This window comes from Tubulanus polymorphus, chromosome 3 (assembly GCF_964204645.1).
Source record: "Tubulanus polymorphus chromosome 3, tnTubPoly1.2, whole genome shotgun sequence".
NCBI classification, from domain to species: domain Eukaryota; kingdom Metazoa; phylum Nemertea; class Palaeonemertea; order Tubulaniformes; family Tubulanidae; genus Tubulanus; species Tubulanus polymorphus.
In genome coordinates this window covers 11,892,987-11,908,279 of record NC_134027.1, presented here as the reverse complement: position 1 = coordinate 11,908,279, position 15,293 = coordinate 11,892,987, and the positions used below count along the sequence as shown (strand labels likewise).

The following is a 15,293-nucleotide window of genomic DNA, read 5'->3' as shown; positions in this document are numbered from 1 at the left end:
CAACTTGTCATTGATTTTGTATCACACTGTGAGATTTGAATGGAGGTGAAATGATTAATCCAAGGTGAGATAGGCCTAGGCCTACTTAATTTCAAATTTCGCGAAATTCCTTCGAGCTAAGAACTGTCATGACCCGCCCTCTCACGTGCTGTGAGTCGTGCACAGGGAAGCGAATACATATCGCTGAGGGGGCAGCACCTATTGGTCTTCAACCCGGAAATGGAAAGCGCTAATTCTGAATATCAATGTCTGAATGAATGACTGCAAAAACGAACTTTCTACCTCTTGCGAGATAGCCTACGCTCGCTAAAGCTCATCAATAGATAGATACTGTATATCAGGTATAGGTATATATCATCCCTTCCCGTACTATGTTCCCGCCATCTTATTTTACCTGAAATTGCCCACGTCCAAAGTACACTCTCACTAACTACTCACTATACTGACTGTTTGTTAGCAGGTTAGTGTTGACGTCTTTTTAGAGTGTAATGTCTATTTCAACTCGACTTGAGAGCATTCCGGGTGGCCTAGCTCAGTCGGTTTTGGTAGTACATACCCGATAAAAGTCTTTTTAGGACCAGAATGCATTGGCAGCCGACCTTAAACATTGTTTTCTAATCCACTTTAAACTGTATTGAAGGATATCCGAAAAGTCTTTATTGAAAGGGATTCACGAGATAAAAGAGACTCCATGATTTGAAAGTTTAACAATATGTCTCCATGCCTACCAAGTTTGGTATGTAGGCATGGAAACATATTGTTAAACTTTCAAATCATGGAGTCACTTTTCTTCATTTAACCCCTTTCAGTGACTTTTTTGGATATCCTTCAATACAGTTTCAAATGGATTAAAAAATGATGATTTTCTGCCTGTCCTTTCTGGTCCTATTAAGACCTTTATCAGGTATGTACTACCAAAAATGAGCGAGCTAGGCCATCCGGAATGCTCTCTAGTCGGGTTGAAATAGGCATAGGCCTATGATAAAGTAAGTTTGACAGATCTCCTCACCAGGCACTTGCCGATGGGCTCGGGGGATATAGTTCCTGGAGTTATTTGATAATGTTTTAGTGGTTATTCTGCAATAAATCAGAGAATAAATGTCTTGATTACTGACACTACATTTTCAAAGATAACATGTCATTTATGGGCGCTGGCTCCACACACAGTGACACTCAGGCTCTCGCCGATGGGCTTTTTGGGATACAGTCACTGGGGTTATTGATAAAGTATCTGTGTTTTGTTTGGTTATTCTGCAATAAATCATAAAAAAACGTCTTGCTACAGATACATTTTGAAAGATAATGACCGCTGGTTCCACACTCGGCAACATCACAAAATACTATAAAAACGTTTGTTTTTCTATGTAAAATTAAAATTGAATTTAAATTTCTTTTCTTTATTTTCATTTCTTTTGTTTATTTGCAAGCCTTTTTATCAGCGTCCATCCTTGTGTGATAGTTCTCAGTTTATTGCCTTACAAAAACATGTCAAAAGACAATAAAAAGTGTCCGATGCAATGTCTCTCATCCCTGTTCATGAATTAGAATATTAAGCTTTTCTTGTGTTATTTCAGTTGAGCTATTTCTGTCCGAACTTCATAGGTTTATGCTAGGCCTATCTATTCAAATAAAATCTGATGTGAACAAGTTGGGAATATAATGGATGAACCTGCAATGACAACTGCGACAAGTGCAAGCGATATGATCGGGGAAGATGATATAGATGCATTTCTCGCTGCAGATTCTGATGATGAAGGTGAGTTTGAAGGAATAATATAGGCCTAATATATTGAAATGCCCATTTTAGGTGCATTGGAATACTTCGGCTATTATCATTATAATTTGACGGGTTCTGTCAGCCATAGTATATCTGGAAATTTCATGTTTTTTTCTCTCTGGAATTAAGGGCCATTGCAGGCCTATTCCATATATTATGTAAACGTTCCATAGCACTTACAGCATATTAAAACATGATAATTACAATGATTAAGTAAAGCAGGACTACAAAAATGCCTGGATAAAAAGATTGGTTTTTAAAGACTTGAAACATTTAAAACTGTTCAACTGGTTAACCCTTTCAGTGCTGGCTTATTAATACCCTATAGTGCTGAAGATAATTTGAAAATTCTGAAAAATTCCACCCTAGTCTGTTGAATAACGGTAATAGCACTATAGTGTGTCTACACCCTGGCGCGGTATATCGTTAGTTACTAATATTTCACTATGTTTGACAGGTGCTGCCATCTTTCAAGAGAGATAATTAGTAATTACTAATTAAATCAATACACCGCAGTGCGGTGTACTAGCAAAATCCATCACTGATTCGTACACCGCACTGCGGTGTAGACGCACTGGAAGGGTTAAGAAAAACGAAAACAAAATTTATGAGAACTAAGCTATTTAAGAGAAAACAAAAATCCGCACCTTGGACTTGAAGTGGGTTCCCGTACCCGTGGAAACCACAAACCTCTCAGTTCTGGTCAGTTAAGGACCTAGTACACTTGATGCTTTGAATGAGAGATGACCAATAGTGTCTTCGCAATCACTACGCAGCAGATCCACTAGGGAACTTGTTAAGAAGCCCTAAATCCTCTCCACATATATAGGCCTTAATTGTCACTGGGATGTTTTTTACTTTCAGATGAAGCATTAGACCATCTGGTTTCCCTGAATGAGCCTTGTGGTAAGAGTTAATCGTTTGTTTTTCTCTCTAATGCTGGATTCATTAACTGTTATCAATTCAAATCGCAAATTGACAATTTCAGAAAACGATGAAATCCCAAAAGTGGATGAAAAGATCAAATCTCAAAGGGAAATGGAATTAGAAGGTACCAGTATTAAGATAACTGAATTAAAGGTCATATACATATACATTCATGTCAACTATGAATATTGTTTACCACTGGATAAACCGTACCGATTCAGAAGGTGTCTACGACCTAATTGGGATGCAGAAACTTCCTTGAAATTTAAATTTTCCTCTTGAAAACTCCTTATATCCAGGAATGACTGATCTGTACGGACCCTGAATTAGCTATAATCCATATGAATTATGATTCTAAGAGAAATCTGAAACTTCCTCCTTTTAAAGCCCTTGAAAGCTCCTTGTATCCAGTAATGACTGATCTGTAGAGACCCTGTGTAATATGTTCTCGATATGTTTATAGCTCATGTTAAAGCGATGGAGGAACGTATGGCGAGAATGGAAGCTATGATAATGCAACAGTCCCAGCTCAGCCAACAGCCCACACCTGTAACGCAAACCTCTAGTAAACCAACTGCTGCATCGACTGCCCACTTGAATAGCATACAGGACAATCAACCGAAACACAGCGGTCACAAAATAAAATCCGTGGAAGTTAAGGAAAACCCAACTAGACAACTAAAAGATTTGAACGAGGATATTTTTGCCTCTGCAACACCTTCGACGTCGTTTGACAGTGGAGGAAAGAAAAGCAATTTGAAAGTAAACAACAAAAAATTGCAATCTTATCTGAACAAAGAGAAGAGTTTAGTGCATGAAGATAGTGAAGAATTGAGCGATTGGGACGATTTAGATGGTTTGTTTTTGTGTGATTTTGTCCAATTGTCCACTTAACCTAGAAATCAGGGAAAAGTCAGAGAAATGTTTTTGTTTTTTTTTTTTAATCTTAAAAAAGTCAGCGAGTAATCGGCAAATTTTGTATAAAAAAAAACAATCTGGAAAAGTCAGGGAAATTTGTTGGAATTGCGAGATCACGCGTAAAATGAAACAGTTTCTATCTATTTTGAACACATTTGACGGTGTTAATTGATTGGATTCTTAACGGATCAAGTCAGGGAAAACAACATGCAGGGCAAAGTTAGGGAAGAGTCAAATAAAAGTAGCCACCCTGTTAGTAGTATTGAATAAGCTTATCTCAATAGCACAGTATTGCTCTAACTTTCGTCAACCTGTAGATTAGTTAAAGCTGATTCCTAGTGCTTGTTTTATTGACCAGTTTTAACTTAAAACCTTTAAGGCTAGCTTGTCATTGTTAATCAAGTTAACCCAGGGTTCTGTAATAACTTACTAATACATAACATGAAACAATAATTTGATACAGTCTTTAAAGCCCGACCATGAAATCTTTGCAATCCTGACACATCCCGCACGCCTAAATCATCTTGAAAATTGGTTTGAAAACTTCATACACTGGTAACTGACGCATTTTTAGGTGAAAAACCAACATACAGTACAGAGGGTCAAGAAATACATAAGATTATTTCAAAGAAAGGACAAAATCGAGTCGCTCACACTCCAAAACCTGAACATACCGATTCGCAGAAGAAAAGGCCCCCATCTACCAATTGTGAGTTTACACAGATTTTTTTCTTCGAAATACGTGATGTTTTGTTTGCGAATTTGATTTTGAAGGATATCATCGTCGCATTTTCAGCTGCCTCGACTTCTAATAAACATCGACTACAAAAATCGCCTACTGATACTAAAACGAAATCAGCAGTTCCGGCAAAAAAGGAAGATTCAACAAGTTTCTCCGGAATCAATGTCTAGTAAGTTTTACTGTTATGTGTTTTTCCCTTTAGGAGCGTATGATTGCAAATCACTATTTCAACTTCAAGAAGCATCAGTTTATGTTTGAAATGTTGTGGGTTCGAAAAAAGCACATCTGCGCTCGGCAGTGTTTTGAACCTGATGGCATCGCTACACTCGGCCACGGCCGATTTCCTGCCACGCCAGCCCGGGTGCACAGGTACATGGGCCGGTTCCTCGCTGGAAAACTTTTGGCATCAATCCGTTGTATAACTGTGAGGCAAATTTCGGTGAAGTGGAAAAACCCGGGCTAAAATAAACCAGGACTTCTGATAGTGAGAACGAATAATAATGACAAATTCTTAGCTGCATATTTAGCTGTACACTCGGTCTAGTGTGGCAGGGTTTCGTAGCGTGGCAAGTCTCGATGCCATCAGGTTCGAATCCCTGCCGCAGGGGATGGAAAAGCATCACATTTAAAATATACTAATTGTTGATCTCATCAACTTTTAAATAAGCCCATGGATATATTTTGTGTTACTGATTCAGCATTGTCCACTTCATGCAATGTTTAAATAGGACAATTTTTCCATACCTTCAAGCAATCCAAAGGTTTCTAGTCTGACTTGGAAGAACCGCATTACCAACAAAAATATAATCACCGCTTCGAAACTGCCTCGACTTATCGGAACGTCGGCGACTCAGGATTCTTGGATTTTGATGGCCGTGATTGTAGGTAAAATGGAACCACGCCAATCTTCCAAGGTAAACAACAACCTTCAAATGCAGCCACCAATAAAAAAAGCTGAACCCACCCGTGTATGTCATAGATAGGCATTGGACCAATACAACCAGTATTTGATAATGTTTGTATATCATATCATTTGCTGTACTCTATCGTATTTCAAATAGATTCCCTTACAAAACTTCTTCATAATTTGATTGAATCTCTGTACGTATGGGGATTAGATGTGCGTGTAAAAAAGGACAGTGACGTTGTCATAACTCGAACCCCATTTAATCACGAATGTATGCTGTTACCATCTGAAACACAGTCCCGTGTTTTAGATGACATGATGTCATCACACGAAATGCTATGAAATATTGAATGAGTGCTTCTACAGCAAATGGTGGAGATCAAAATGGTGTTGAATTTATGTTGAATCCCTCCACGCATTAAAAGCGGCTAATATCTTATCATGGTAGTATGCCTGACTCCCTTAGTATGACTAAATCCCTTACGAATGTCTTATGTATGGTGAATGAAGAAATATCATATGGCTTACGTTGGCGGGTTCTGGTCTTTCACTGATGGCTGCATGAATAACAATTGTCAAACATGAATAAAGGGTTTGATATTAAAAAGTGTGACGACACCGGAATAAGATTTCTGAGATGTATAAAATGAAACAATGTTTCTGCTGTAGACAAACTGGCTGATGATGGCTGTTTCCAGCTAACAGTCTCATTATGATGGCTGTTAGTCAGCAGGCAAAACTTTGTGGTTTCGAAATCTTATCTCGTAAATTTCCGGTGAAGGACTTTTTATTTATCCGCAGTTCACACGGATTAAAACGTTTTAATTTTGCTCGAGGAATGTTTCTGATGATGTTCGGCTTTCTCTAACGTTTCAGGGAAATACATATTCGTTGTGGAAATTAAGCGATTTGGTAAATTGTGAGACGGTTATAACGTGTTTCCTGTTCAAAAACTCGCACAAAGATCTATGGAAGGAGAGTCTCGGTACTGTGGTTGCGTTGTTGAACCCGGAAAGAATGCAAAATGAATCCAATGATAGTAAAGTATGCTTTGATTTAACCATATATTTGATACAACCAATTGGTATTAGGGATTATTCACGAAGAACATGTACATCTATAGGGGGTGGGGGAGCTGGTTGTTCTTCCGTAGACAGAATCCAGTTATTTTGGGAAATTTCGTAAAAAGCTTCGATCAATTTTATTGATGTTTAACTTGCTGTTGATTTGTTTCAACTTACTGTCTCAATAATCAATTATTGTTAGCACTATCATAGAACGCATCTTGCATGGAATTACGATTGCCCATTGTATTGATATCAACGCCAGGGAAGTAAGATATTGCAGAGCTGCCAACTGTTCCCGATTTCAGTATTTATTACTATTTTATGATGAAAAATACTGATTTGATTTGATTGGTTTGATACATACCAAAATATGAAAGATGTTACTGAAGGTCTTACTGTTGATAATTGATTAATTTTGACATTTTCTCTCACATTTCCAAAACTTGCCTTCAAAAATTTTGTTTATGTCCGACAAAAAGAACTCAGTGGGGGAGTTATATCTTATGAATGCAAAGGAAGAAGAAATCATGGTTGTAAGGCCAAGGTTAAAGTCCTTGGTGAAGAAGTTGTTGGTCGAGTCAACGAGTATTTAGGTGGTGTTAATCCAGATTTAAAAGGATTTACTTCGGGCGGGGGCAATTGTCCGGGGGGAATTGTCCCGATAGGCCCTCATATTATGACCACAATCATTTATAGCAAAGTTGTGGATGATGATTTGTTCTATCAAATTTGGTACGTTTCAATATCTTCAATATCAGTGTCTGTATCAAACCCTTCAGAAAACCTAAACCTTGCAATATGCAATGTTTTAGTTCTAACAATGCTCAACTAAAACTGTAAATTTTCAGTATAAGAATTCTTCAGAACTTAGCGTATCCATCGACAACAGTCAGAAAGTAATGGTGCTCGGTGCATCAAGGGATTATGGTATTTGTACTTCGGTCACCAAAGCTGGAAAAAAATGCAATAATTTTATCAACAAGTAAGGAAACACACAGGTATCAATCATCGGCCTCAGACATTCGATGCTTTGCCACCATTTTTTCACGTTTCACCTTGTTCAGAACTTAGCCTCGGACAATTGAAAATGCGCCAAAACCCCAAGATCCAGATCCACAGTTTTCGAGTTAGATTTGGCTTCATAGAATTAAAACATTGGAAATGAACTGATTTTAACTCAGAGTTAACTCTAACCAACCACTGCCGAACTGGACCCAGACAATGCCAAAAATGGCTTCAAGGCTTCATATTTCAATGGTCAACATATGCAATGGGTGCTTCCATGCAGCAGATTGGTATCTGCTATCTACACAAATAATATGTGTACAAACTTTCTACTTCTCACCTTGGAGTAATCATTTCAAATGATTACAGCAAGTTCTCACTAATACATGAACGTTGATATAACAATTTGATTCTTGTATTTCAGGGTTAAAGGTGATAAATGTTCTTATCATGTTCAGTCTGCGTACAAAAAAGCATCGGCGAAACGTGGAGAGCTACAGGCTGCGTATGTATACAAAATCCAATGCACTGACTACTTAAGCATTAAGAGTACCAAGCAACGTTGTTTTCCAATTTGAAATTTATTGGTTCTCGGGCTACCAACATATCTAAATGCAATGGCAACTAATGCATGGACATTGTGGAGTTGCTTCATACGTCAGTGATGACAGATTCGAGTCTGAGCCCGAGAACCGTTGTCGCCTACAGGTTGTCAACTCTGCACTTGTCATTACTGAATGAGAGGCCGAATTCCACTGTGCCCTACTTCATGTTATAATATTGACCACTTCAAAAGTGACGCTATTGATTAATTTGTAAGAAATGACGTAAAAGCTTGCTGCGTTATTAATCCAAGTTGTCGTTTGTTTCGTTGGGACCATCAGAGACAACTTGTAAGTACAGTTATGTGATGACTTATCCGATGGTGACTTACTCGAGCTTGACTGTATTGACTGTATTTTATTAGTAGATGAAAAGAAATTGTTTAAAAACTTGGGTAGATTTTGTACTTGGGTTACTTGGCTTTAGGAGATGCCTGTCACTGCTGAGTGGTTTAGTAATGAATGGAATGTGTCTATATGAAGTTGAATGCATCTTTCAATTTTTCCAGTTCTGGTACGACTCCGCGATCGTTTGAAAATAAGCTTGGCTTGAAGAAGGGTAATATGTTTTTCTACGGTGGGCAGTCGTACACGTCAGAAAGGTAAGCCCGAAATTTGACAATTGCCTTTTCATTATACAGTAGATTCCTCAGAAGCAGTGATTTTTGTTCGATTTAAGTGATGATCCCTTTAAACAATGGATGAAAATGTGATTAATTTTCTAAGATTTGTCTTCAAGTTCAGTGATACTGATAGTTCGACTTACGACTTAGAAGTATTCAAATTGTAAGGAGTCTACTGTAAAATTTGCATAATTGTTACTAACTATAAAGTTATTGAAAATAAAAATATTTTGTGTGTTTACAACCACCATTCATGAGTCCAAAAGTCATTTTAGAATGAAGAAGGGTTACCGCTCGAAATGTTTCTATTTTTTTATAAAATCTTCAGTTCAGTTGTGATTGCGGAATTTTATGTTTGATCACTACATCGTGGATATTGTGATTCAGTCTACTGTAATAGTTGGATGTTGTTCTTACGAATGTAATTCCATCTATTTTTCTCGTATTCCTTCTAGTTTTAAAGCTCAAAAGAAATCAGAAAAAGTCACGCTGGACGACATAAAAAAAATGGAAAAGCGACCGAAACATAAACTACAGTCAGATGACGAGGAACGCTTGAAGAAGTTGGACAGTCGTTCACAGCTGTAGGTCTACAAATCGAAATCAGAATTTGTCGATAATTTACGTTCTAGTGAAAATTCTATCACTCACTATTTTCAGCCAAGAAATGTTGATACAACAGAGCGTTGGCTCGATAAATCTGAAGAAAAGCTTAGAAAAAGAGGAGAAAATAAAAGAAGGTCGGAATTCGCATCGGTCGATATTCAAGTTTATCGGAAACAACAGCCCGAGAAGTGTTTTAATTACTATAATTTACTGCGATTGTCTTTCATTATAGAATTGAAGAAAGGACCCGAAAAATCTGAAGTCATCACATTTCAGAAATTCAAGAAGATGATCCGAAATGGTGCTCACAAACGTAAAAAGTCTGGCGGCGGACTCGACGAAGTTGATGGTTGCATCGATTTATTTGATACAACGAGTTCATCGGTGCCGACGCAAAACGAGGGCTTACCCCAGTTGGGGCGTGGATTATGCCCGGGACAAGAGTTTTCATTGGATGTGCTGTCGACAAAAAAATCGAGAGCTGTGTCGAAGGTAAAAATGAATGCTCTGTCTTGATTGAAATTTGGAGCTGGCAACTGTTCCTGATAGTCTGTATTTGTTATTGTTTTATGACGAGAAATACTGATTAGATTTGTTTGATGCTTACAGAAATATGAAAGATGTTACTGAAGGTTGATTACTGATTAATTGAACATTTTCCTTTTATATTTCAATGAAATGGTACTGAAAAAAATTCAATTTGTTAGCGATAGCTCATTTCAGAGGTTGGCAGCCCTGGACATTCACTGGAGGCTTCTGATATGCATTTTAAGTCGAACTTAAGAAGAGTCTTTGAAAATTTGAGACCGAGTTCGTAGATCATTGAAATCAATGGGTAACTAGAAGGTTACAATATGGTTGGTTCGGTTCTCTTCTAAATGACCGCATAAAGCCATATTTTGGTTTTCGTGCATGTGAGCGAATGAGGCAGCTCTGAGAATGTCCAAATCATGCTGTTCAGAGCCATCCCTTTTCAAGCAGGACATAATAGATTCGACACTTAATACTCATTGAATATATCATTTCCATTTAAAAAGGTTGAAGCCGCTGCCCGGCTCAAATCGAAAGGAAGCGTCATCAAAAAGAAGAATCCTAACGCAGTCAAGCGAAAATTGTCCGAAGAGGAACAAGAAAGAATTAAAAAGATAGCCATCGAAAGCAATCAAAGTGAGCACTTCATTCAGAGTTGGCCACATTGAATACCGGTAGTTCTATTCTGGAATTTATATAAATATGTATTGGTACAAGTAGACTCCTCATATCCGTATATTTGAAATATTCCTTGCGCAGACTAAATCAGAAAAATTCTAAAATCGCTTTAATCCAAAATCCATAAATTTTCTGCGTCAGAGGAAATAAGTGGATCCTAAAAATTCAAGGTGTATTGTATGTTCTATTGATTTCTGTTCATTGTAGGTAAACCCAGCGGTGAAGAATCATCGGAGCGAACCCAACAAAATGAACCCGTGGCGAAAAAATCTCGAATATTGCAAGATAAGAATAGCAATATGGATTCGAAGGAAATGATACGACTTCTCAAAGCCGGGTCATCGCATAAAGATTCAGTTACACAGGTTTGTGTTATAGCCCATTTGGGGATTGATATAGCGGAACATGGTATTTCCGTTTATATCAGTTCCTGTACATATTATGTAACCACAATCAATCAAAATGTTGTAGCTTATGACATGTTCTATGATTGTTAGAGTTTCAAGTATTGGTTCATAGGGGGTGTTGAAATTTGAAACTGTCATCCTCCCTGACAGGGATTTGAACCCGATAGCATCGAGACTCGCCGCCATACGAAACCCTGCCACACACTTGACCGAGTGGGCAGCTACATGCGCAGTTTAGATGATGCCATTATTAGTCAATCAGATATCCTGTTCTATTTTAGTCCAGATTTTTCCATTTATAGTTTTTCCATGAAATTTGCCTCAGCGATTATGCAATGGGCAATCTGATTAGTTCCGCAAGTTTTTGTGTTGGAAACCTGCACACCTGGTGTAGCGTGACGGTTTTGTACCATGGCTGACTCTAGCAATGCCATCAGGTTAAAATCCCTGGAGGATGGAAATTGTCAGCATTTCCCGGCATGGTGTCCCTGGACTCCTAATTATTTTTATGCCATTCATTGCAAAATGAACTCATTTGAAGTTTTTGCTCATTTCCAATGTAATCCCCTTTTTTTTCAGGCACAACTGGACCAAGAAGACAAATATTTCAGTGCGTTAGAGAAGAAAGAGCAATATGAGGAGAAAATGGAATCAATTATGAGTATATCTGTGAAAACTTACACTTGTAATCAGGTTAGTTGTGGAAATCATTGGACTTTCAAAAATATTTTTGTTGACTGCCTTTTCTCAAATACCGGTATGTCCAGGGAAGGAGGAAAAATATTTTTTGGAAAACAGAAATTGTTTCACCTGATACGCTGCACAAAAAATCTGGGGAAGTCCGGAAAAAGCAAACTTGGAAACATATTTTGGGTGGGTTGTTTTCGTTTAATACTGATTGAATATCTAAGCTGTGTTCAATGTTTTTAGTGTAATTATACTGCTGAGAAGCCTGCGGAGCACTGCAAAACCCAGGGACACAACGTCCGACAATCCAAGGGCAAAAAGCAATTCTTCAAATGTCGAGATTGCGGATTTCGTGTGACGACTTTAGACAGATATCCTCACGGAACGTGCTTGTAAGTGAATGACAGTAAATGTTATATAATCTAGAAAGGGAGTGAAGGAACCAAATTTTAACAATAGTTAGAATCAAAATGACGCTACGTTTCAGACTCACTAGAGGCTGTCACGTTATGTGATCTCATATTTGAACGGTATTTCAAAATACTCCATCCACTCTCTGATCTCTCCGATGTTTGATACAACTGTGTAGCCCCCTTACCCCCTCCAACAATTGTCACAACTTGGTCACGTCTCCTTTCTGGATCCAAGGCAACTCCATTTGAAAATGATATGTAGTTTTTACCTGATCTCCAGAAAATGCATTTTCTCAATTTGCGTGAAAAATCTGATTGTCCATACTTCGCCCATCACATGTGATCGTCTAAGGGGGTATAGGCAGCAGATTGATAACTGTATCAGTATTGCTTTTTAGACTTATCTTAGTTCTAATGAAATTAAGTTATAATCTAAGCAATTAGTAATACTAGAATACTTTACTATTGTACCGTACGTGTGTAATTTTGTATTGATTCCTTTCTTGAAAAGGACTCGAGTAGAATCGAAATCGTTTGAAACGTGAAACATATAAATAGAATTGTTTAATCATAATAAAGATTTCGAGAGTTGCGTTCCTATTATTATTTAACTATTATTCGAAACTATATTACTCTGTGGAAAACTGAGTTTATGTGAAAAGTTCTTCACTCAAACCGGCTTAATTCGGATCAGTCTTAACAGGGTGGACGGCCACTGACCTTGAAATCAGAAAAAAGTGTGGGAATTTTCTTTTCTTAAAAAAAGTCAGGGAGTTTTGTAAAAAAAAGGTTAAAAGTCAGGGCTAAGTTGTTGAGATTGCTATATCGCATGTAAAATCAAACAGTTTCTATCTATGTCTTACATCATTGACTGTGTTAATCGATTGGATTGATAGGAATCTTAGTACATTGAGTCAGGGAAAACAACTTGCATGTCAGGGAAAAAGAAAAAGCATGTCAAATTTAAGTGGCCACCCTGTCAAATCCGGATTTATGGCCATCGATACATTAATGTATGTAAAATATGAAGTTCAATCTGGATTTCGCGTGAACCGGATTAATTTCATTGGTCCCAGATGATACGAATTATACAGGGCCGTCGGAACAGGGGCGGCAGGGGCGGCCAAAGCCGCCCCACTTTTTTGCTTAACAAAAATTTTTCAAAAGCACGCTGTACCGCGTAGCAGCTCGTCGTTCTCTGAACTAGGTGGTTGGCTCACGACTTCTCATGCTTCTGTGAATGAGACCGTGAAATGGCCCCAAAACACATCTCCGGCGATTGAATTTTCAAAATTTTTCTAGGGGAGGGCCCCCAGACCACCCTTCAGAAATAAGCCTCGCCACTGAAAAATTCCTTCCGACGGCTCTGTTATGCGGATTCTACTGTGGCTGGTGATTCATCCAGCTTATTTCATTCTATGCGATTTATTTTTTTCAGAGCATGCGGGAAAAGTGCATTCGTACACACGTCTATGAAATGGGTAAGTCTTGTTCATTGAACAGAAGACTGGATCTAATTTGGATATTATTTAACAGAAATATTATATATATATGTAAGGCTAAAAACGTATACCTAGTTTCTCATGATCGGCTGGGTCATTTTAAGTAACCGCAATTAAATTTGTAATCGGTTCATCTCTATAACTGCGAGGTCTGTTAGCTTGGGTAGCTTGATCATGATTTTAAAAAAGTAATATACAGGTAGGCAGCCAGCTGGGTCAACTATTAAAATTAAGCTCAGCAGGAATGAGGAACTAGGTGTAATTTTTTTTTGCCCATATGTATTTGCAATATAGCGTTAAATCAAGACTTTTCTTAAACCGGATTAATTTCATTGGTCCCAAATTATCCTAATACGGCAGGGTCTAAGTAAACTCACTTTCACGAGAATGAAGTTTATATGAAAATTAACGTTTTCTTTTAATATTATTCATCGCAGGATCGCAAAGGGCCGCAGCTGGACAGCGAAAAACTACAAATAACGAATGAGGACAGTAAGAATCTTAATCAACTATGAACGACTGTTGGATGTATGAAAAAACCTGTCATGTTTGGTTAGAGAATGAACTGTCATATATTTGATATGAAAGAATATTATCGAACATGGTAGACTCTGCTTGCCTCGGATGTCTTTGGACTAATTATCTCCAAGACCGGCAGATTACTTGTGGCCATGAGTGATGATGGTTTTCCAACACATTCGGCTTTGTGGCAAGCGGAATCTACTGTAAATCATAAATATTACTGACGCAATCTGTTTGTACTATTTCCTCGATTAGATGGTGATCCAAAGAAAAACATTAAATCTCATTTAATATTTCGTAATTAGGTCGTGTCATATCGTAAAAGAGCGTTTGATGAATACATTTCCTAACGAATGCACATAAATGTACACATAATTTATCGTAAAAACTAATTGTATCCAGCTGAAGTTGAAATCGGTTGATGTCTCCTGTGTATAAAGCTTATATTTTGTATATTTGAGATTAGATAAATAAATATACTTTTGTATATGAAGTTTATGTTGTTATTCGATATGCTTGATGTTGGGGTGAATATTTTTGTAAAATATTTTTCTTGGCTGGATAGAGTATTCAATAAATACATGTATACGTTCTAGTAGGCTTCGCTATGAAATTGTCCATATTCAAGAAGAGAGGATAGAACTGCCACGATGGAATTTGTTGCCACTATGGATGATGAAGTTATTTAAGAGTTGTCAACTTTTTTTTCATTACAAAAAAACCGTGAGTTTGTTTAGAACTGAAGGGATTGGCCCTGTCATTTATTTGGTTGCAAGATTTGGTCTGATTCGTTTTGATTTGGTGTCCCTTACAAACCCACCACCACAGCGACCTGCTGGGAACGAAACGGGGTTTCATGTTGAAATCGAAAATCTAAGTATATACAGTAGACTCTGCTCCCGTTCAACTCAGATAACTGTTCAACTCGATATTTGCTGAAATATTTTTGTGACACTATATATGAGGTACATCCACCTCGGATATCACTCAAGCCGGACACATTTTTACGGTACCATAATGATCCAACTTGAGCGAAGCCTACCGTATAGTCGTGTGATCGGCGCGATCGAATTTACAAAATTGTCTGTTTAAAATCGAAGTTAAGGTGTTTGTTAACTTGAAATATTTTTTCTTCGCAGAAATCAACCTGGAAAAGAATCCCGTGTACTGTACCGCCTTCTCGTCTTTGAAATGGGGCGTATGAAGTACGTACGCTATTATTCGCGCTTTATTTATAATATCGATTGAAATAAAATATTACTGCTGAATGGAATTCGCGATTTCATATGAGATATTATTAAAACGTCGCGCGAGTAAATATTAGAGACAAAAACTCAAAAAAGTAACACATTGTTCGCTCGTCGTGTTCGGGTTTTGTA

The 15,293-nt window shown here is 37.7% G+C and overlaps 1 protein-coding gene across 2 annotated transcripts; it reads left to right on the top strand.

The window, feature by feature from the left end:
- The first annotated feature begins 227 nt into the window (after positions 1 to 227).
- LOC141901882 (protein MCM10 homolog) lies at positions 228 to 14,338 on the top strand. 2 transcript variants are annotated; one of them, XM_074789428.1, is made up of 21 exons: positions 228 to 341; positions 1,575 to 1,756; positions 2,642 to 2,683; positions 2,766 to 2,828; positions 3,168 to 3,560; positions 4,197 to 4,331; positions 4,419 to 4,533; positions 5,116 to 5,278; positions 6,148 to 6,315; positions 7,187 to 7,320; positions 7,768 to 7,848; positions 8,455 to 8,547; positions 9,024 to 9,152; positions 9,229 to 9,308; positions 9,407 to 9,666; positions 10,212 to 10,341; positions 10,591 to 10,748; positions 11,370 to 11,483; positions 11,721 to 11,869; positions 13,329 to 13,371; positions 13,830 to 14,338. In XM_074789428.1, the coding sequence occupies exons 2-21, from the start codon at positions 1,660 to 1,662 to the stop codon at positions 13,905 to 13,907; spliced, it is 2,625 nt and encodes an 874-aa protein (XP_074645529.1). In that variant the 5' UTR covers positions 228 to 341; positions 1,575 to 1,659; the 3' UTR covers positions 13,908 to 14,338. The 2 variants fall into 2 exon arrangements, with proteins under 2 accessions (XP_074645529.1, XP_074645530.1); XM_074789429.1 differs by having other exon boundaries at positions 270 to 347.
- The last annotated feature ends 955 nt before the right edge of the window (positions 14,339 to 15,293 follow it).